General features: G+C 42.1%; 4 protein-coding genes across 7 annotated transcripts in view; 2 read left to right on the top strand and 2 right to left on the bottom strand.

Moving 5' to 3' along the window:
- Positions 1-188, bottom strand: part of stim1a (stromal interaction molecule 1a) — a 28,126-nt gene extending 27,938 nt beyond the window's left edge. Inside the window, exon 1 of one of the 3 annotated variants that reach the window (XM_063906330.1) lies at positions 1-188. The gene's annotated coding sequence lies outside the window, so the exon portion shown is untranslated. The other 2 variants (XM_063906329.1, XM_063906331.1) reach the window with 2 other exon arrangements.
- A 1,440-nt stretch (positions 189-1,628) lies between these two features.
- Positions 1,629-3,925, bottom strand: LOC134880592 (post-GPI attachment to proteins factor 2-like). The gene is made up of 6 exons (XM_063907582.1): positions 3,690-3,925; positions 3,313-3,488; positions 2,980-3,229; positions 2,414-2,520; positions 2,217-2,325; positions 1,629-2,041 (listed from the first exon to the last, which is right to left on the bottom strand). The coding sequence occupies exons 2-6, from the start codon at positions 3,478-3,480 to the stop codon at positions 1,911-1,913; spliced, it is 765 nt and encodes a 254-aa protein (XP_063763652.1). The 5' UTR covers positions 3,481-3,488; positions 3,690-3,925; the 3' UTR covers positions 1,629-1,910.
- A 422-nt stretch (positions 3,926-4,347) lies between these two features.
- Positions 4,348-8,229, top strand: chrna10a (cholinergic receptor, nicotinic, alpha 10a). 2 transcript variants are annotated; one of them, XM_063907563.1, is made up of 5 exons: positions 4,348-4,527; positions 5,582-5,727; positions 5,875-6,029; positions 6,598-7,130; positions 7,220-8,229. In XM_063907563.1, exons 1-5 carry the CDS (start codon positions 4,467-4,469, stop codon positions 7,918-7,920), a joined length of 1,596 nt encoding a protein of 531 aa, XP_063763633.1. In that variant the 5' UTR covers positions 4,348-4,466; the 3' UTR covers positions 7,921-8,229. The 2 variants fall into 2 exon arrangements, with proteins under 2 accessions (XP_063763633.1, XP_063763632.1); XM_063907562.1 differs by having other exon boundaries at positions 5,582-6,029.
- A 9,827-nt stretch (positions 8,230-18,056) lies between these two features.
- Positions 18,057-20,940, top strand: LOC134879732 (protein FAM200A-like). Its single transcript, XM_063906219.1, has 2 exons — positions 18,057-20,378; positions 20,517-20,940. Exon 1 carries the CDS (start codon positions 18,294-18,296, stop codon positions 20,373-20,375), a length of 2,082 nt encoding a protein of 693 aa, XP_063762289.1. The 5' UTR covers positions 18,057-18,293; the 3' UTR covers positions 20,376-20,378; positions 20,517-20,940.
- The last annotated feature ends 519 nt before the right edge of the window (positions 20,941-21,459 follow it).

The raw sequence follows: 21,459 nt of genomic DNA on the forward strand, positions 1-21,459 counted from the left end.
CTGTCATGTATCAGAGCCAGCAGATCTGTAGCTTCAGCTCTGTGTTAACATCGCAGCAAACGCCTGGTCACCCGGAGTTAAAGCACAGCGAACTCCCAAACGCAGGAGGAAATGTCAGGACTTGTCTTTCCCCCGACCGAGACTAGACCTGAAAAGCCGCAGAATGTGAAGGCAGCGGGATGCTCTTACTCTACGCCACAGAGTTCGTGCTTATTAACAGCAAGTGTCGCCCCCTAACGCCCGGAGTGTGTAGGCCTACTCGATATTACTTCGAATTAAATTAAACAAATTGCTAAATTGTGCCATCTAGTGGATTGTTTGAGCCACTACATTTGACATATGTTAAAGTATAAGTACACTCCGTTTCAACCTTCCTTCTACAGTATGTAGCAAACCTGTCATTAGGACTGTGAATAAATAGCTTGCTCTCTGAAGGCCTTTGAACATGTCATAAGTAGGATGACAAGAGTGGGACAACACTCTTATAGCTTACTGGGACGCTTGAATTAAAAAAAATATGCATGTATGTTTCTGTACATGTATACGATTGCTTAAAAATACACAGTCATCGTTAATGTTATAACACCTGATTTTAAATTGAATCAAAAGTTTCGCTGTGTTGTTGGTGTGGTCATATTCTTTTATAAATTGAACTGAAGAGTTTTGTCGTATACAATCATAAAACTGATGTAAAGGCAATGACGTTAATTCTAATCTTATGCTTTACATGTGATTGCTTTATTATTTGCATATTTATAAAAGGAACTATGCCGGCCATTTATGCCTTTACATTTGCATGTACTCTCTGTATTTGACAAGACAGCCTACATACAGTACATGATGTACACGGGTGGGTGGAACCATATGAAAGACACAGTGCTTGGCCAGTACTTGCATCATCAGGTTCTGGTTTAGGGAGGAGGATGGCATAAGGCTTCAGAGCATTCAAATGTTGTTATGGTGCATATCATCCCCTTAAGTCCAAACAACATATTTAAAGTATACTTACCTCTCCATCTTACATGGCAAAGTGTTACATAAAATAACAAAAGGTAATGTAAGCGCTTTTAGAACCATTAAAATGTTTTTTTTTAAATACAGAAATGTGTGTTTGTATGGCCAGTGCTGGGTCTACACTGCTGCATTAACTTTTGGGTCGCAGTTAGGTAACTGATGTGTGGTAATAGTAGCTTCTGCAGATTTACAACAGGCCATTAAGGTTACATGTGGTACAGAGAATTCACTCTTGTGAAGCATTGTATAAAGTTTGAGTTCTAACAATCATATTGTTATTGCAAGTGCAGATATTGTACAAATGTATATGAACATTTTAATTTGGGTATGGTTTACTACAATAGTTTTCAAAAGTGGACTCAACACTGCATTTGAAGTACAACGGAGGAGTGGCACTTTTTTGGGGGAATGGTGTGAAATTGCCATCTGTGTCAGAAACCATTGTTTTTGTGTGTTGACCCTATTCGAGACACAAAGGAAAGCCCAAGAGAAGGTCTTGCTTTCCACCATGTCACTCTTTACTTAGTAATTAACTGATGTTTACCCCTTTTTGTATTTCAAATAGAAGCCAAACATACTTGATGTGTTAACCAATTTCAACACATGTACAGTAGGACAACTTTTTATTTGCAGTGTACAAACGTCATGTAACATGAAATAGTGTGCTGTATTTGTCGCTGTATGTGAGTCAAGGCATCGGATGATGAGACACTGAGGCAGAAAATGCACTTTTAGTTCACTCAATTGACAAAAGTACATCATGGAAATATATGGAAATATACTGTATGGAAATATGGAAAAGGCCTTCATCCCACTTCCCCTTGTGCAGGATTAAAGCTGTTCACATCAGGTGGTTGTGTGGTTGCACATTTAGCACTCAGTCCTTGAGTTTCTAGTCAGAAGTCTTTATCTTCTGAGGATGATATGACCATGACCTCCCTGCTCTTAAAGTCCCAAACTGCTGTGAGATGGAAGGCCATATTGGAGAAGACCACCAGATACTCAAAGAGGGCGAATAATGTGTAACCTGTGAAAAACAGAATGTAGATATGGACATGTATTTAGGTAAGCACTTTGTAGCAACATTTTTACATTACTGTTAATATGACTGATATGTTTTTGAATTGTGTGTTTTCTCCATGGAGCACTGTTATCAACCCTCACCAATTAGATGGAAATGATCAAAAAAATGTAATACTTACTCCCTGATTCACAGTATACGTTGTGTTTCCAAAAAAAAAATCCGGCAAAAGCACAAAAGGATAAGTTGAGAAGTAAGAAGCGCACTTTCCAATAGTGAGATTTTGCATCCTACAAGGGGGGAAACATGTATTTCATTGGAAAGCCTCAAATAACATGATGGATTTTAGTCTGCGGTGCATGATTTAGCATTCCTTACCTCAGGACTTAATGAATACTTCTTAATAGTCTTCCATAAACGGCAGGTTATGAGCATGTGGATAATGGAACTGACAATGAAGAGGACAAAACCTTCCTTATGTACAACTAAGAAACAAAATATACAAAGAGAAGAACACATTTGGTCAGAAAAGCACATTCATTGTAACCAATCAAAATTAAACTTTGTGAAAGAGCATTAACCCGCCTGTAAAAACTCTATAACGTAATATGAACAATTTTAAAAAATGTATTTCCTTGTTCCTATGTCCATTTCCTCCTTCCTTTTTTACTACTTAATCTATTGATGCCTGGAAAGTTTACTAATTTAGATGATAAGATGATGAATAGTTTAGAATAGAAGTTAGACTTATTTACAATATCCATTCACAAATAAACCTGAGTATCTCTACACTGTATCTGAAAGCAACAACATTTCAGAACATTTAAATACATCTAAAATCAAATACAAACTTTTGGTTACTTAATTAAAGCTTCATTATGATCCGTATTTCAAGGGAAACCTATATTTTGATTAAACCGCTCAAATAATATAGTACTACTCACAGTATGTCTCACTAGATGACACATATGTGAGGAGCAAGAGGCCGAGGTTTTCGAAAAGGGAAAACGCCAGGTTGAGGCAAGTCAGCAAACTCTCAGGGAACTTAGAGGCAAAACGTGTCTTGTAGAATTTGAAGTAGGTAAATGCCACCAGCAGCCTTGGTGCTGAGTGCAGTCCGATACAGAACCGCCATATGTGGCACTCAGGACTCAGGCTTATTGAGGCACTGATGGATGGCAGGTAATTAGGAACCTGGAAACAGACAGAATCATTTAGTATATCAGGAGCATCAAAGGGAAAACATGGTTGGGTCAGATTGCAAATATGACCATTACCTGGCAATGTGTACCAGTAGAGTCCTCATAATGAAAAACCGAGGATATGAAAACACAAGTTATTAATCCAAGCAGTGGGAGGCCCACAGTGCCAACAACGCAGGTGCTGAATGATATCCTGATGACCAGGGGCCTGTCGTGCCCCAAAATACCAGAGCCTTGCAGCATGTCTGAAACTGTAAAAATTGTCACAAGAATAAATAAATAAATCACACATATGAATAACTTTCTTCAAATATTAATACAATGTCTACTTATGAGGTATTAATGATGATAAGTAAAATGTATGCACAGTTATAGGCTTCACTCAATTATTTGGGGGAATTTTTTCAAGCCTGCATGCATGCATTACTGACCAAAAAACATGATCAACCTACCTTCACCAGATTTGCTGTTCAGAAATAACTGCACGCAATTTGCTTGTCAATAACTACACTATTACCATCAAATTCATGATATCAGACTGAAGGATGGACCTGCATTTTCGGTACCAGCAATAAGGTGGAAATCCTTAATCAGAGCTGGGGATCATCCTGTCTTGTACATTAAAAAAATGTTTTGCATGGCCCCAGAAAACGATAACAGTCCCGCGGATGCAGCATCCTCCTTGTTGAAATGGGAAAAAAGGGGCGTGAAAAACATCCGCACCCGGAAGAGAAAGCAAGCGGAGGAGATTGGTGATGCTACGTATGGGCCGCGCAGCCTATCAAAAAGTGATGCACAGATCACAAACCACGCTTTAAATAATGCATACAATGTGTTTCTTATGGCTACAACATAAAATCAGATGTATTGGGTGACGAGGCTGAGAGCTCTGTAGTGTGCTGCAGAACAAAGGATATTTGTTTTAATGCATTTTTAAAAATACACATATCAGAGACATAGGCTACAGGAGGTGTTCAGTTCGTGTGTGTAAAGAATTGTTTGTGAGTCCGATGGTCCTAGTGTTTGTGGTTAACATGTGGTGCTGCTGCCCCGCCTCTCTACTACTGTCTCTTAGCAGCACTTGGTGGAGTGCAGTACTCCTACAGCTGCAGTCGCTCTCAGTCTGATTTAATTTCTGTTTGGATTCTTTTTAGTGAAAAAACTCTAAAAACTGAAAGGCACATAGTGGGTCAAATGGTATTTGGATCAGGATAGTTTGTTTCAACAAGATGAAACGATGGAGAACCCAAACCCTATTCTGCTTGCTTCTGTGTGTCGGTATTTTACCAAGTAAGTTCCAATTCATTCATTCTATTAGGTTACCTCGTGCGATCGAAGACTTGTTTTCAATAATATTAAAATTGTTTCATGGCCAAGTTAATCCTAGAGAGAAAACCTCCAACGGTCTGCCAGCAAAGATGACGATGAGATGCTAAAAAATGATCATTGAAATAATTGAGCATTGAACAACTTTGATTTGTTTTGGATGCGTTTTGTTTTTTAAATTAATGTCAGTGTTTTGATATTTTATGAATCAACTATTCCCTCTCTGATTTTCATTCCTTTTTCATACAATCTGTTGTCCAGACTCTGCAAACATGATGCCAGGAGTTCAGGGATTTGCTGTAATCATAATCCTTTCCTTTCCTTGTATCCAGTTCAGAGGTTTTATCAAAACAGCGTTTCAGGGTTAACTTCTGGCCTGCCCAAATCAATTGTTGACACTCTAAACAAGTTCCAGTCACAATATAGACTAGTGTTTTCATTTTAAAACTATTCATCTTACTCCACAATTTACTTGGAATTATTAATGTAGAAGGCATGAAAGCTTTTCTTATAAGAAAATATATATAAAAATGGCATTTTACCTTGTTTGTCTTTCACATGCCTGTTTTGATTTATATCCCTGTTAAGACTCAATTTGATACTCATGTTGTCTAAGATATGAGTGTTCAATCAACACATGCAAAACTCCACATCCACAATTCGATCAGACCAACTCACTGCTGCCTAATGGCAGATTTGCCTGATCTTTGTAGAGCTGTAGAGCTTAATAGAAAGGGTGATCTAGCTTGACATCGCTCTTAGTCCCCTTTCACCATCTGTCGTGGATTCACATTTTCTCTCCTCATGTACCCTCCTCAGCATTCATATTGTTTAATGTGTACTGATTATCAATAGCCAGGAAATTGATTGATAAAAAAAATGATCACAGCCAAAGATTGTGTGAGAGAAAATACACATTTGTATCTGACAAAAAAATGATTGTTAAATAATATTAAATACAACAGGTGCTTTGTGGTGATATACATCTAATCATCAATTGTTTATCTTTTTGTCTTAGCCTGTTGGTGTGCTCAGGGGAAATACGCCCAGAAGCTCCTGAATGATTTATTCACAGACTACAGTAGTGCACTGAGGCCTGTGAATGACACTAACACCATACTGAATGTGACCCTGCAGATCACACTTTCACAAATTATCGACATGGTAACACACCACAGTGCACAAGTCACCACCAGATTGTATGTGTTAAAAAAATGTACCCATGCAACAAAAAAAAACGTATTTCTGTTCCAGCTGCACTGTGTCCCCTGTTGTTGTCAACTGCTTTCTATTCATTTCAATGTTTTACAGGATGAGCGAAACCAAATTTTGACTGCATATTTATGGATACGGCAAGTGTGGGTTGATTCACACGTTCAATGGAATAAAGATGATTACGATGGACTCGATACCATCCGCATACCTAGTAGTTATGTATGGAGACCTGATATTGTCCTATATAACAAGTAGGTCGGATTGGTATTGGGTTAATCAGAGTGGCTCATTTATGGTTGGTATAAAAGACACAAGCTGAACATTCCTTGAAGCCATTATTAACAGGAGTGTCCAGGCCTTTGTCTGCTTTTTAAACAAAGGCAATGTCAACTTTACAATTAAGACAGGGGTACCACATGTTTGACAAAGAGGAGTAGGTAAGAGTAAGGAGGAATGAATCACCTTAGTATTTGTGAGTCCAGTGTGCATTTACTCCTAGAGTTGCCTCTGATGACATTAAATTATAACATCTCACACTATCAACACTTATCAAATGCTGACAGATATAAACAGAAACAATCAACATAATTGAAAAGACATGAAAAGCAGACAAAAAAACACTGAGGAATGAGTACAGCGTGCATAAATGTGTTGACTCTTCCCTCAGTTGGTATACTTGTGCCTTTGTATCCTGATCAACTTTTCAAGTTGTCTAGACCTGCTAAGGACATTACAACTGCTCATTTTTATTTTGTTTTTATGGTATCGACAAATCAATTTGCTCTTGGTTCGATACCCAATGTTTCTTGTTTTTTCCAGTGCTGATGACCATTTCAAAGGCTCCATGGACACCAATGTAGTGATCCGGCATGATGGTCAGATCATGTGGGATTCCCCTGCTATCACAAAGAGCTCCTGCAAAGTGGACGTGTCTTTCTTCCCCTTTGATGCTCAGCAGTGCAGGTTTACATATGGCTCCTGGACATACAACGGAAACCAGCTGGACATCCTGAATGCTATGGAGAGCGCTGACCTGGCCGACCTGGTGGACAATGTGGAATGGGAGGTGTTGGGTATGCCGGCCAAGAAGAACATTATTCAGTATGGCTGCTGTGCTGAGCCTTACCCTGATGTGACATACACACTGAAACTGCAGAGAAGAGCTTCATTTTATGTCTTTAACCTGCTTATACCATGTGTAATGATCTCTTTTCTGGCTCCACTGGGCTTTTACCTGCCTGCTGATTCTGGAGAGAAGGTGTCTTTGGGTGTCACAGTTATGCTGGCACTAACTGTCTTTCAGCTGTTGGTGGCAGAGATCATGCCACCCTCTGAGAATGTGCCACTTATTGGTGAGGGTAAAAATAATATGGTGAAATCCAAACACTTGCGATGACGATGCGTAAGAACTCTATGTTGATGTTCTCTTTTTCATCCACAGGAAAGTACTACATTGCAACGATGACCATGGTCACTGCCTCCACTGCACTGACCATCTTCATCATGAACATACACCACTGTGGCCCGGATGCCAAGCCTGTTCCCAAGTGGGCCAAGAAAGTCATTCTGCAGTACTTGGCCAGAATGTGCTTTGTTTATGAAGTTGGAGAGAACTGCTTGTCACCACAGCCCGAGAAGCAGGAGCCTCCACATGTCAAGAACACCAACTGCACCATGAATGGTCAGGCAGGACCAGGCAGAGAGGACTGTGTCTGCAAAATGGAGAAAGGACAAGAGACAGTGGGCTCCATGGCCACAGAAGAGAGGGAGGACATGGATCAGATGATGAGCCCAGGCGGCTCCATTGGGAAAAACCCCACCAACAACTACTGCACTTGGAAGAATGGCATTTTCATGAGCATGGACTGTGGAGATTCCCAGGGTCAGAGGAGATGCCGCAAGGGGGGTGTGAGTGATGGAGAGAGAAAAGACAGAGACGATTCCTGCAACAGTCAAAGCAACGAGAGGCAACTGATGCGTAACATCGAGTACATAGCCAACTGTTACAGGGATCAGAGGGCAACGCAGAAAAGGACTGGGGAGTGGAAGAAAGTAGCCAAAGTTTTAGATCGCTTCTTCATGTGGATATTTTTCATCATGGTGTTTTTAATGAGCCTTCTCATCATGGGCAAAGTCATTTAACTGCAGACCTGAGAAGTTAGACTGAATGAGAGTGTTAAGGTTGTACCCAACACCGAGATTATTACAATTTATAAGAGTTCATGAAGTATAATACTTAGCAGTTGTTTAATTTAGATTCAGATTGCACTTTTTCCTTATGTCTTAGAACATAGTCTGCCGACCATGTGATCATTCACCCTAATGCAGTCCTAATAGTAAGTCGATTTAGATCTTAAATACCTTTTTATAAATAAGTGTTGTTGTGGATAACTTGCAATCCCAAACTCAGGACCCAATGCACCAAATCCATACATTTTTCTGCCGACACTATTTCCACAATGTTGTGATTTTATTTTTTAATAGTAAAATATTGATTTGTGTCCATACATTTATTTATTTGTTTCTAAAACAATTGGCCAAGGGATTCAAAAAGCAGCGTAAAGTGATAAATAAATGTGGTAATCAAACATATTTTTTCTATTTATTGACATTATAGGTAATGGAGGGTAAAAGCTTCAAAGCAATTTTAACCCATACATATTTTTACTGATACAGTACAGCAATGCAATGATGAAATGAATAACACACACCAAACATGACATAGTGAAGCCTAACTGAACTTTTTCAAGAATATAGAGGGGGTTCAGTTTAAATTTGCAAAATAAATACATACATAAAATGGTATAATTGACATTTGTAAAAGACTTTAGGAGGTAGAAAATATTATGTTTTGTATTTATCCCTCATTGGGAAAATGTGACTTTACTTTCATGACATGAATCTTTTTTTTTTTTAACAGATTTTTATTGGTTTTCAACAGAAACACAAAATATACATTTTGCCATCATATCAGTAACAGAGATAAATAAAATAAAATAAAATGTTGCCATCCATCTATCCTTAGCAGGCAAATCTTCCAGTTAACTGCCCTCCATCTGCCCCCACAGTGCAAGCAGGCACCCTCCTCATATTGCTCTATATACACACACATCTCCCATTAATGTAGTCCCAGTCACATCAGCATCCCACAGTAAACAGTGATACATCAAGCAGTAAGTGCCACACTGTAAGAAAAGACCCTTACGGATTTATATCAGGTGGGGGTGGCCATTGTAAGGAAGACTGGCCCCTCATCACTAGATGAGTCAATTCGTCAGGTAGATAGTTGAGCAGAGGAGCACACACTTCACCAAAGGACCCCTCATTACCCTTCACAACTCCACTAAGTCGTTCATGGGGGAGGACCCGGAATATTTCCCTATACCATAAGGTGACAGTAGGTGGATGACATGAATCTTAAGGGAGAGAATCACACAGCTTTACAGAATAGTAAATATGTTAAGAGCTATAACCAGCAAAGGTTCTGTACATACAATCATAGAAGGAGAAAACAATATCTCAATAAAGCTTATATGGATTATCTGTTAAATCCCCTACCAGCACCATGTACTTCAATCTGATGCCTTTTAATCTGATCTGGCAAAACAGGCTATGACTATAATCTCAAACCAAAGGGAGATAAAATGCTTAATCATCAGAACTGTGTTTAAACAATTTTGGATACATGGAAGAGTAAAATAAAGGTTGTAAATAATTTGTCTATACAGCTTTATCAGGCCAAACACGTTTTGTAGTAATTTGGAATCTTTGATGTTTATATATATTTTAGGCTTGAATAGTGTTTGTGTGTTGGATATTTCTGTAAGCTAAATATATTTGTATAATACCATTATTAGTACAAGTATTATTTAATATAAGGTATTGTAATGTAGACTTATGACACACAGTATTACCATTTTTTCAATGTATGTCTGTCTGTCAATATCTACATTACATGAAACATTACTATTACACCTGCAACTCTCGGAGAACAATATACACAGATTTGTTGTGCTCATTAATAATCCCTGTTAGGCACAAAAAAGGAAATTGTGGTTTTGGTATTTGCATGCTATACTAGCATAAAGACAGAAGAGGTTGGTAAAGAGCATATCACTGGGCATTAGCACGCAGGGGCCAATAGAGACGTTCATTCTATTGTCGTCACATTATGAGGGTTAAAGTAATTTGCCGTGTTGTATTCATCCAGTAACCACATTTACTTTGATAACAGTAAATTCCTTTTTATGATTGATGAGATTGATGAGAAGTTTATGCAGAAAGAACTTCATCACATATACAAATTAAAAATGTTTTCGAACTGAAACAAGAATATGTATAACTGTTATTATGTTCCAGATACAGATATGCACAGTATGAACAGACAGATTAGGTTGGAGTCACTTTTCTTTGCAGAATTTGAATGATTTTTTCACGCAATGACCTTGTGTACATCCCATAAATTATCGGATTTAAATTAGCAGGGACCACATGGAATAAAATGTAAGCAATTTCATCATTCTGTGTGTTGTGAGGAAGTTGAAGTATCAAAAGACTGTGTTAACTTTGAAAAGAAAGGCCCGATATTGCTGTAAGGCGAAATCACTAATCTCTGAAACCAATAATCATGACTATGATAAATATAATAGTTTAACTGTCAAACAGGAGAAAGACTAGAGAAAGTAATTAGAGGGTCAAATCAATTATCAAAGCAACTCAAGGGTCCATCATGTCCATTCCTCTTGGGTGAGATGATTAGTCTTTTCTGAGGTCCTAATGTCCTAACAGCTCTTTTGTCTGCATGGACAAGGTCTTTGTTCCCAAATGCCTGATGTGGCCACTTCGGCACTCTGTTTCAATGTACATTTTTCTCCTGGGACACATTAACAACCAAGGATCGGATTGGGCACTGACAGGCATTTCTACGCTTTGTTCTTTCCGGTCTTGTGTTCTCTCACTGGTTGGCAGCGGGGGCCGCATATATACAATATAAGCTACATGCTCCCTGAAGTTAAAAACAATAACATCCGGTATGACCACCCATCCATCCATCTTCTCCCGCTTATCCATCAGGGTCGCGGAGGTTACTGCTCCAGCAGAGAGCCCCAAACTTCTCTTTCCCTGGCCACATCAGCCAGCTCTGACTGGGGGATTCCAAAGCGCTCCCAGGCCTGCGAAGAGATATATAATCCCTCCACCTGGTCCTAGGTCTATCCCTCGGTCTCTTCCCAGCTGGACGTGCCTGGAACACCTCCCTAGGGAGGCGCCCAGGTGGCATCCTCACTAGGTGCCCGAACCACCTCAACCGGCTCCTTTCAACGCGAAGGAGCAGCAGTTCTACTCCGAGTCCCTCCCGGATGACTGAACTTCTCACCTTATCCCTAAGGAGATGCCAGCCACCCTGTGGAGAAATCCCATTTCGGCCGCTTGTATCCGCAATCTCGTTCTTTCGGTCATGACCCATCCTTCAACACCATAGGTGAGGGTAGGAACGAAGATGGCCCGGTAGACAGAGAGCTTTGCCTTCTGGCTCAGCTCTCTTTTCGTCACAACGGTGCGGTAAAGCGAAGGCAGTACTGCTCCCGCTGCTCCGATTTTCCGGCCCATCTCACGCTCCATTGTTCCCTCACTCGAAAACAAGCCCCCGAAATACTTCAACTCCTTCACTTGAGGTAAGGCCTCATTCTCTACCTGGAGTGGACAGTTCCTCGGTTTCCTCCTGAGAACCATGGCCTCTGGAGGTGCTGATCCTCTTCCCAGCCGCTTCACACTCGGCCGCGAACCGATCCAGTGAGTGCTGAAGGTCACAGACCGATGAAGCCATTAGGACCACATCATCTGCAAAAAGCAATGGTGCAATCCTTAGCCCACCGAACTGCAGACCCCCTCCCCCATGACTACGCCTCAAAATCCTTTCCATGAATATCACAAACAGGATTGGTGACAAAGCGCAGCCCTGGCGGAGGCCAACCCTCACCGGAAATCGGTTCGACGTGCTACCGAGGACCCGGACACAGCTCTCGCTTTGGTAGTACAGATATTGGATGGCCCTGAGTAGAGACCCCCTCACCCCATTCTCCCGCAGCACCTCCCACAGTATCTCCCTGGGAACCCGGTCATACGCCTTCTCCAAATCCACAAAGCACATATAGACCGGATGAGCGTACTCCCAGGCCCCCTCCAGGATCCTTGCGAGAGTAAAAAGCTGGTCCGTCGTTCCACGACCAGGACGAAAACCACATTGTTCCTCTTCAATCTGAGGTTCAACAATCGGTCGGACCCTCCTTTCCAGTACGTTAAAGTAAATTTTCCCGGGGAGGCTGAGTAATGTGATGCCTCTGTAATCGGCACACACCGTCTGATCCCCCTTTTCAAAAAGAGGAACCATCACCCCGGTCTGCCACTCCTTCGGTACTGTTTCCGACTTCCACGCAATGTTGATGAGACGAGTCCACCATGACAGTCACTCAACACCCAGAGCCTTCAGCATTTCTGGGCGGATCTCATCCACCCCCGGGGCTTTGCCACTGTGGAGCTGTTTAACTACCTCAGTGACTTCCCCCCGTGAGATTGGAGTTGATCCCCCTTCATACTCAAGCTCCACCTTTAACATAGAGGGCGGAGTTGTCGGGTTCAGGAGTTCCTAAAATGTTCTTTACCCCGCCCTAACACACTATCAGTTGAGGTCAACAGCATCCAATCCTTACTGTACACATCTTGGATGGTTCCCTGCTTCCCCATCCTAAGGTGTCGGATGGTTTTCCAGAACAACTTTGGTGCCGACCGAAAGTCCTTCTCCATGACTTCTCCGAACTTCTCCCACACCCACTGCTTTGCCTCGGTCACGGCTGAGGCTGCTGCCCTTCGGGCCTGTCGATACCTTGCAACTGCATCAGGAGTACCCAGGGATATCATATCCCGGAAGGCCTCCTTCTTCAGGCGGACGGCTTCCCTGACCACCGGTGTCCACGAAGAGGTTCGAGGGTTAACACCCCTTGAAGCACCTAAGACCTTGAGACCGCAGCTCCCCGCCGCAGCTTCAGCAATAGAGGCTTTGAACACTGCCCACTCTGGTTCAATGTCCCCAGCCTCCACAGGGATACCTGAAAAGCTCCGCCGGAGGTGTGAGTTGAAGGCCTCCTCGACTTGGGATTCCTCCAGATGTTCCCAGTTCACCCGCACTACACGTTTGGGCTTACCAGGTCTGTCCAGAGGCTTCCCCTGCCACTCGACACAACTCACCACCAGATGGTGATCAGTTGACAACTCCGCCCCTCTTTTCACCCGAGTGTCCAAAACATGAGGCCTCAGGTCCGATGATACGATAACAAAATCGATCATGGACCTTCTGCCTAGGGTGCTCTGGTACTACGTACACTTATGAGCATCCTTATTTTCGAACATGGTGTTTGTTATGGCCAATCCATGACTAGCACAGAAGTCCAGTTACAAACCACCACTCCGGTTCAGATCAGGGGGGCCGTTCCTCCCAATCACGCCCCTCCAAGTGTCTCCATCATTGCCCACGTGTGCGTTGAAGACTCCCAGCAAGACTAAGGAGTCCCCTTCAGGAGCCCCATACAGGACTTCTTTCAGGGTCTCCAAGAAGGCTGAATACTCTGAACTGCTGATTGGTGCATAAGCACACACAACAGTCAGAGTTTTCCCCCCCATAAACCGCAAGCGCAGGGAGGCAACCCTCTCGTCGTTGGGTAAACTCCAACAAAGCGGCACTCAACCGGGGGCTTGTGAGTATCCCCACACCCGCTCGATGCCTCACACCTTGGGCAACTCCGGAGAAGAATAGAGTCCAACCCCCCGGTATGACCAGAAGCATAAAAATCTGGTCCGTCCAGAAACAGTGAATTATATCTTTTAATGTTCCGTCACATTATATTGATTATTCTTACAGTCTCTAGTCAGGGCCATCCAATCTTTGTACACCTAAAGTGAGAGCTGTGTCCGGCTTCTCGGTAGCACGTTGGACCGATTTCCAGTGAGGGTTGGCCTCCGCCAGGGCTGCGCTTTGTCACCAATCCTGTTTGTGATATTCATGGAAAGGAATTCGAGGCGTAGTCGTGGGGGAGAGGGTCTGCAGTTCGGTGGGCCAAGGATTGCACCACTGCTTTTTGCAGATGATGTGGTCCTAATGGCTTCATCGGTCTGTGACCTTCAGCACTCACTGGATCGGTTCGCGGCCGTGTGTGAAGCAGCTGGGAAGAGGATCAGCACCTCTAAATCTGAGGCCATGGTTCTCAGCAGGAAACCAATGGACTGTCCACTCAAAGCACAGAAAGTGTTTGCGTTTTGCCTTCCAGGGGATAGCCTATGAGTACAACAGGCTACTGTTCGGCTACACCCTGTCCCCATGCACATTGAGGTTGCCCTCCCCCCGCACTGGAGGGCAACCTCAGATACTGGGAGTCCCCAAAGGGTCTGCAAAGGGGGACTCCACTGGGATGGGTGACCTCCTACGTAAAGGTTTTCGCAGATGCGTCCGTGACAGGATGAGGTGGGGGACCTGCCTAGGGAAAGCTCTAGGTGGTGCCTGGTCTCAGGCAGAGACCCACAACATCAACCTTATTGAGCTAAAGGCAGTAGTCCTACAGCACTGAAAACCCTTAATACAGGGAAAACATATGCTGGTGAGGAGCGACAACCGCAGCACAGTGGCCTAAATCAACAGGCCGCCTTGTTGAGCTTGGTGGAGAACCTGTGGTTGTGGGCCTCTCAGAGAATGTGTTCTCTCAGGAGGCCCTCCACATTCTGGCACTGGTGAACACCAGTCCTGGGCTTTTACCTGCCTGCTGATTCTGGAGAGAAGGTGTCTTTGGGTGTCACAGTTATGCTGGCACTAACTGTCTTTCAGCTGTTGGTGGCAGAGATCATGCCACCCTCTGAGAATGTGCCACTTATTGGTGAGGGCAAAAAGAATATGGTGAAATCCAAACACTTGCGATGATGACGCGTTAGAACTCTATGTTGATGTTCTCTTTTTCATCCACAGGAAAGTACTACATTGCAATAATGACCATGGTCACTGCCTCCACTGCACTGACCATCTTCATCATGAACATACACCACTTACATACACTGCTTTGTTTATGAAGTTGAGGAGAACTGCTTTTCACCACAGCCCGAGAAGCAGGTGCCTCCACATGTCAAGAACACCAACTGCACCATGAATGGTCAGGCAGGACCAGGCAGAGAGGACTGTGTCTGCAAAATGGAGAAAGGACAAGAGACAGTGGGCTCCATGGCCACAGAAGAGAGGGAGGACATGGATCAGATGATGAGCCCAGGCGGCTCCATTGGGAAAAACCCCACCAACAACTACTGCACTTGGAAGAATGGCATTTTCATGAGCATGGACTGTGGAGATTCCCTGGGTCAGAGGAGATGTCGCAAGGGGGGTGTGAGTGATGGAGAGAGAAAAGACAGAGACGATTCCTGCAACAGTCAAAGCAAAGAGAGGCAACTGATGCGTAACATCGAGTACATAGCCAACTGTTACAGGGATCAGAGGGCAACGCAGAAAAGGACTGGGGAGTGGAAGAAAGTAGCCAAAGTTTTAGATCGCTTCTTCATGTGGATATTTTTCATCATGGTGTTTTTAATGAGCCTTCTCATCATGGGCAAAGTCATTTAACTGCAGACCTGAGAAGTTAGACTGAATGAGAGTGTTAAGGTTGTACCCAACACCGAGATTATTACAATTTATAAGAATTCATGAAGTATAATACTTAGCAGTTGTTTAATTTAGATTCAGATTGCACTTTTTCCTTATGTCTTAGAACATAGTCTGCAGACCAGAGATGGGGGACTCGAGTCTAGTGACTTGACTCGAGTCAGACTTAAGTCGCCAGATTGAGGACTTGTGACTTGCTTGATCAACAGTGAGAAAAGACTCGACTTGACTTGGACTTGCTACTCATGACTTGAGACTTGACTTAGACTTGCATGCAATGACTCGACAAGTCATTGCTGTCTTGGTTAATTGGTGAATAATAATAATAAAAAATATTTTCGATTGGATGTTTCCTGTTGCATGTGGGCGAACCTGGCAACCAGTAATCTCTACTAGGTGATGCGCCCGCCATCTACAGTAGAGCGGTCGGGGTTTGGAAGATGGAAGGTGCTACCAGTTCTGCTGCTACTGCAGCCAGTGTTCCCAAAATCATAAAATTTGGATTTAAAGACTATTCAACTCAACAAAAGAAACGATTCGCCGTGTGCAAGGTGTGTAGCGCAAAGAAAAGTACTACACAAAGAAAAGTAAGTAATGTCTCTAGCTAATTTCACATTGTTGTTAATCTAACGTTAGCTGGCAGCTAACATCCCATCTCCATCAGTCAAACGTGACAAGAGCTTACTGTTTGCATCACATTAAGTTTTAATCATGTTGACTTAGTTTCACATTGATCCCGCCTATCAAATAACAGACAATTTGACTGAAATACGGCAGTTTATCTGAAATTGCCAGATTGATTCACTTGGCAGATCAGGCCTAGCTAGCGCTAGTTGCTAGTCCAAAGTCTACCACATCAATGTAGCTGTTAGCTTGTTAGCGCTAGCTGCTTTTTATTTGTTAAATCATATATAAAGTATAACAGCCAAACAACATGCACAAACCCTATTACTGTAAATGTATGTATAAGTATATAATATATGAGAGATGTATGACATAAATGAGAAATGGGCCACTTTCAAGAGTAAATCGTAGTATATAAGTGTCTCCATTTCATTTCCGTATGGTATTTATTAATGGAATATTATGCAATGAAAACATGAGCTAAAAGTAGTTTTTTTGCACTTCTCCCCTCTGTCTAGATTTGACGAGTACATCACTACTAAGGACACATTTGACACCAATAACAATGATATCGCAGTTTATGACTTCAAGAACTCCAAGCAATACCTACAGCTTTAATCATCCACAGCAGAGTGAGAGAGTGAGGCCTTTTTGAAGGAGTAGTGGACATAGAAGTTGTATTTGTTCAAGTTCATTCCTTCTTGCACTTCTTTGTCTTCTGTCTTTTGCAACACATTAAAAAAAAGGACTGTCTTTTGCAACATATTGAAAAAATGGTTGTAAATAAAAGGAAGTGGTGTGCTGCTGTTCCCAAGACAAACTACTGTGTTGAGTACTCTGTCTGGTAATTATTGTTTGGTACACCAGGCCCTGTAGTCGTTCCTAGTAATTCTGATCCTGCTGGTCCTAGTGAGTATTTATAATTATTCTTTAGCCTTATATCCCCTTCCTCTATTTGTTAGCCCTTTTTTGCAAATGAGGGCTACATAAAACTTAGGCTGCAGTCTCTTAAAGTTTTAAGATGGTTGTCTTCCAGCTTATTATATTTCTATGACTTGACTTGTGACTTGCTTGACCTAAGCTATGACTTGACTTGACTTGACTCGACTCTCACAAAAATGACTTGAGACTTGCTTGAGACTTGAAGGTTAAGACTTGAGACTTGCTTGAGACTTGCATATGTGTGACTTACTCCCATCTCTGCTGCAGACCATGTGATCATTCACCCTAATGCAGTCCTAATAGTAAGTAAATTTAGATCTTAAATACCTTTTTGTAAATAAGTGTTGTTGTGGATAACTTGCAATCCCAAACTCAGGGCCCAATGCACCAAATCCATACATTTTTCTGCCAACGCTATTTCCACAATGTTGTGATTTTATTTTTTAATAGTAAAATATTGATTTGTGTCCATACATTTATTTATTTGTTTCTAAAATAATTGGCCAAGGGATACAAAAAGCAGCGTAAAGTGATAAATAAATGTGGTAATCAAACATATTTTTTCTATTTATTGACATTATAGGTAATGGAAAATGTGTCTCTAACGCAGGGTAAACGCTTCAAAGCAATTTTAACCCATACATATTTTTACTGATACAGTACAGCAATACAATGATGAAATGAATAACACACACCAAACATGACATAGTGAAGCCTAACTGAACTTTTTCAAGAATATAGAGGGGGTTCAGTTTAAATTTGCAAAATAAATACATACATAAAATGGTATAATTGACATTTGTAAAAGACTTTAGGAGGTAGAAAATATTATGTTTTGTATTTATCCCTCATTGGGAAAAAGTGACTTTACTTTCATGACATGAATCTTAAGGGAGAGAATCACACAGCTTTACAGAATAGTAAATATGTTAAGAGATATAACCAGCAAAGGTTCTGTACATACAATCATAGAAGGAGAAAACAATATCTCAATAAAGCTTATATGGATTATCTGTTAAATCCCCTACAGCAGGGGTTTTCAACCGGTGGTCCGCGGACCCCTGGTGGTCCGCGGCGGCATTGCATGTGGTCCGTGACAAGAGCCTATGTTGATCAGTTCACCATTGTTTTTTTTAAATATAAATTCGCTTTGATATTTCAACACATTTCCAGAATACCGTTACATATCGTGAAAAATATGTTTAAAATAATATAAAGGAAATTCAAGCTGACAGAATGTAGCCTTGCGCCTATCCAGTCTATGGTAGCCTGTGATTCGCTAATGGTAATGAGTTGCGTCGCTAACCTCACTTATTATTCATTACGTACAGTCTTGCGAGCAAAGTTGACACACATTTATAAGCATAGCCGACGAGAGTATTTTAAGATAGGTTGTAGTACAGCAAACATTTGTTACATATGTACTAGTCTAGCTATATATCTAGCACCAATGGATCGTTTTGTAGTGAGGAAAGTGCCAGAGGGACAGGCTGCCATGACAGAGGGTCAGGCTGCCACGACAGAGGGACAGGCCGCCACGATAGGGCAAGGACAGGCTTCCGAAGCGTCAACTTCGCAAAAAAGACGAAAAAGAAAATACAATGAGGAATATGTTAAATATGGATTCACAGTGACGACAGACAGAGCAGGAGAGGAGGTACCACTGTGTTTCGTATGTTCAACAATTCTCTGTAATGAAGCTATGAAGCCGTCGAAACTTACGCGGCATATGGAGACGCATCACGTCCACTTGAAGGCCAAACCCGTTGAGTACATGCAACAGATGTTGCGTGATTTCAAAGGACAGCAGGCTACCATGAGGAAGAGTGCAAAAATAAATGAAAACGCACTGAAAGCATCGTATCTGGTCGCTCTCAGGGTTGCAAAAAGTAAGAAGCCCCATACCATTGCAGAGCAGCTTATATTGCCAGCAGCCATAGATATGTGCAGAGCTATGGTAAGCGAAGAATGTGCCAACAAATTAAAAACTATTCCGTTGTCAGACAACACAATCGGAAGACGAATTGGGGAAATGGCAAATGATGTCAAAGACCAGCTGATGGCAAAACTTCAGACAGTTCTGTTTTCCCTTCAAATCGACGAGACGACAGATGTTACTAATGATGCGCAACTGTTAACATTTGTGCGATACGAGGACAGTGGCACTATGTGCGAGGAATTTCTTTTTTGCAAACCACTGCCCGGGCGAACTACCGGTGTAGAAATATTTAAAGCACTGGACGATTTTTTCACGGAGCACAATATCTCGTGGCAGAGGTGCGTTGCATTAGGCAGCGATGGGGCCCGAGCCATGAGTGGCAGCAAGACTGGACTGTTTGCGCATGTAAGGAGGGTGGCTCCGGGGGTAATTTGGACACACTGCCTGATTCATAGAGAGGCTCTCGCCTCCAAAGATCTCAGTGTTGAGCTCAGTGGTGTGTTTGATGTCGTTGTCAAGACGGTCAACTTCATAAAACGAAACGCATTGAATACACGCCTGTTTTCATCCCTATGCCATGACTTGGGAAGTGAACACAGCTCTCTCCTTTATCATTCAGAGGTGCGTTGGCTGTCTCGCGGCGCTGTGCTCGCCCGTGTGTTTGAACTACGCGGAGCTATCTACGAGTTCTTGTGCGAGAAGCATTCTGATCTGGCTTCCAATTTCAACGATAGTTACTGGTTAACTAAGCTGGCGTACCTCACAGATGTTTTTGCAGAGCTGAACAAGTTGAACAGCTCCATGCAAGGGAGAGATGCAAACGTCATGCAGCTCTACGAGAAGCTCGACGCATTTGTGAAAAAAATGTCAAAGTGGATCGAACGAGTGGAGAGCAATAACTTGGCGATGTTTCCTTCAGTTGAGGAATACCCTGACAGCACTGACATCAACGACACTATATGTGAGCATTTGAGGAAGCTTGTGCGTCAATTCGCAAAGTACTTCACTGATTCGGAAGAGTGGCGCCGTGACAGCAAGTGGATCCTGCTCCCATTCAGTGACGATGCATCAGTAGGGTCAAGTCTGACGGCTGTGGAAGAGGATAAGCTGATTGAGATGTCCACAGACTCTGTCAGGAGGCATATGTACGACACACAGCCCCTTGTTAAATTCTGGATAAGTTGCCAGACAGAATTTCCACAGCTTGCTGCAAAAGCAATGAGGTGTCTTTTGCCCTTTCCAACCACATACCTGTGTGAGAGTGGTTTTTCTACACTGGCGTACTTAAAGAATAAGTACAGGGCTAGGCTTGATCCAGAGAATGACATGAGACTGTCTCTGTCTACCATTTCGCCACGAATAGACAGGCTGTGTGGACTTCACCACGCCCAGATATCACACTGACAGGTAGGCCTAATTCTCCCATGTTTTCACTGTTACGACCCTGGCGGGTTTAGGCCCCGCCCTGTGTTAATGGTAAGCCTGTTCTCTCTCCCTGCTTTTCTCAATCTCTCTCTGCTTTTCTCAATCTCTCTGTCTCTACAGCAGGTGATTGGTGACAGGTCTGTCCTGGCTGGGTTATAAAAGCCCTGACCAGCCAGCAGTTGAGGCTGCCTTGGTCTTCATTTGTTGGATTTTGGTTCTCCGGTGTTGTTGGATTTTTGTTCTCCGTTGTTGTTTTGTCACACACCTAGACTGACTTTGCATGACATTTTTAGTTACTTTTCCCAATACTGAATTGCACAACACTTTATTATTCTTTATTCTTTCTTTAAAATAATCTTTAATTTAATTTAATAAATCTACTTTTATTATTATAAAATCTGCGTGGCCTCTCTTTCATGTTTCATGCATTGAGCTATGCATGTAACACCAAATACACACGCGCACGCGCAGGCACATCAGTGGGCCGCGGATTGCTTTCTAGTCCGAATGGTGGTCCCTGGGACAAAACCAGTTGAAAACCCCTGCCCTACAGCACCATGTACTTCAATCTGATGCCTTTTAATCTGATCTGGCAAAACAGGCTATGACTATAATCTCAAACCAAAGGGAGAAAAAATGCTTAATCATCAGAACTGTGTTTAAACAATTTTGGATACATGGAAGAGTAAAATAAAGGTTGTAAATAATTTGTCTATACAGCTTTATCAGGCCAAACACGTTTTTTAGTAATTTGGAATCTTTTATGTTTATATATATTTTAGGCTTGAATAGTGTTTGTGTGTTGGATATTTCTGTAAGCTAAATATATTTGTATAATACCATTATTAGTACAAGTATTATTTAATAAAATGTATTGTAATGTAGACTTATGACACACAGTATTACCATTTTTTCAATGTATGTCTGTCTGTCAATATCTACATTACATGAAACATTACTATTACACCTGCAACTCTCGGAGAACAATATACACAGATTTGTTGTGCTGAGACGTTCATTCTATTGTCGTCACATTATGAGGGATAAAGTAATTTGCCGTGTT

This window comes from Eleginops maclovinus, chromosome 18 (assembly GCF_036324505.1).
Source record: "Eleginops maclovinus isolate JMC-PN-2008 ecotype Puerto Natales chromosome 18, JC_Emac_rtc_rv5, whole genome shotgun sequence".
Classification (NCBI taxonomy): Eukaryota; Metazoa; Chordata; class Actinopteri; order Perciformes; family Eleginopidae; genus Eleginops; species Eleginops maclovinus.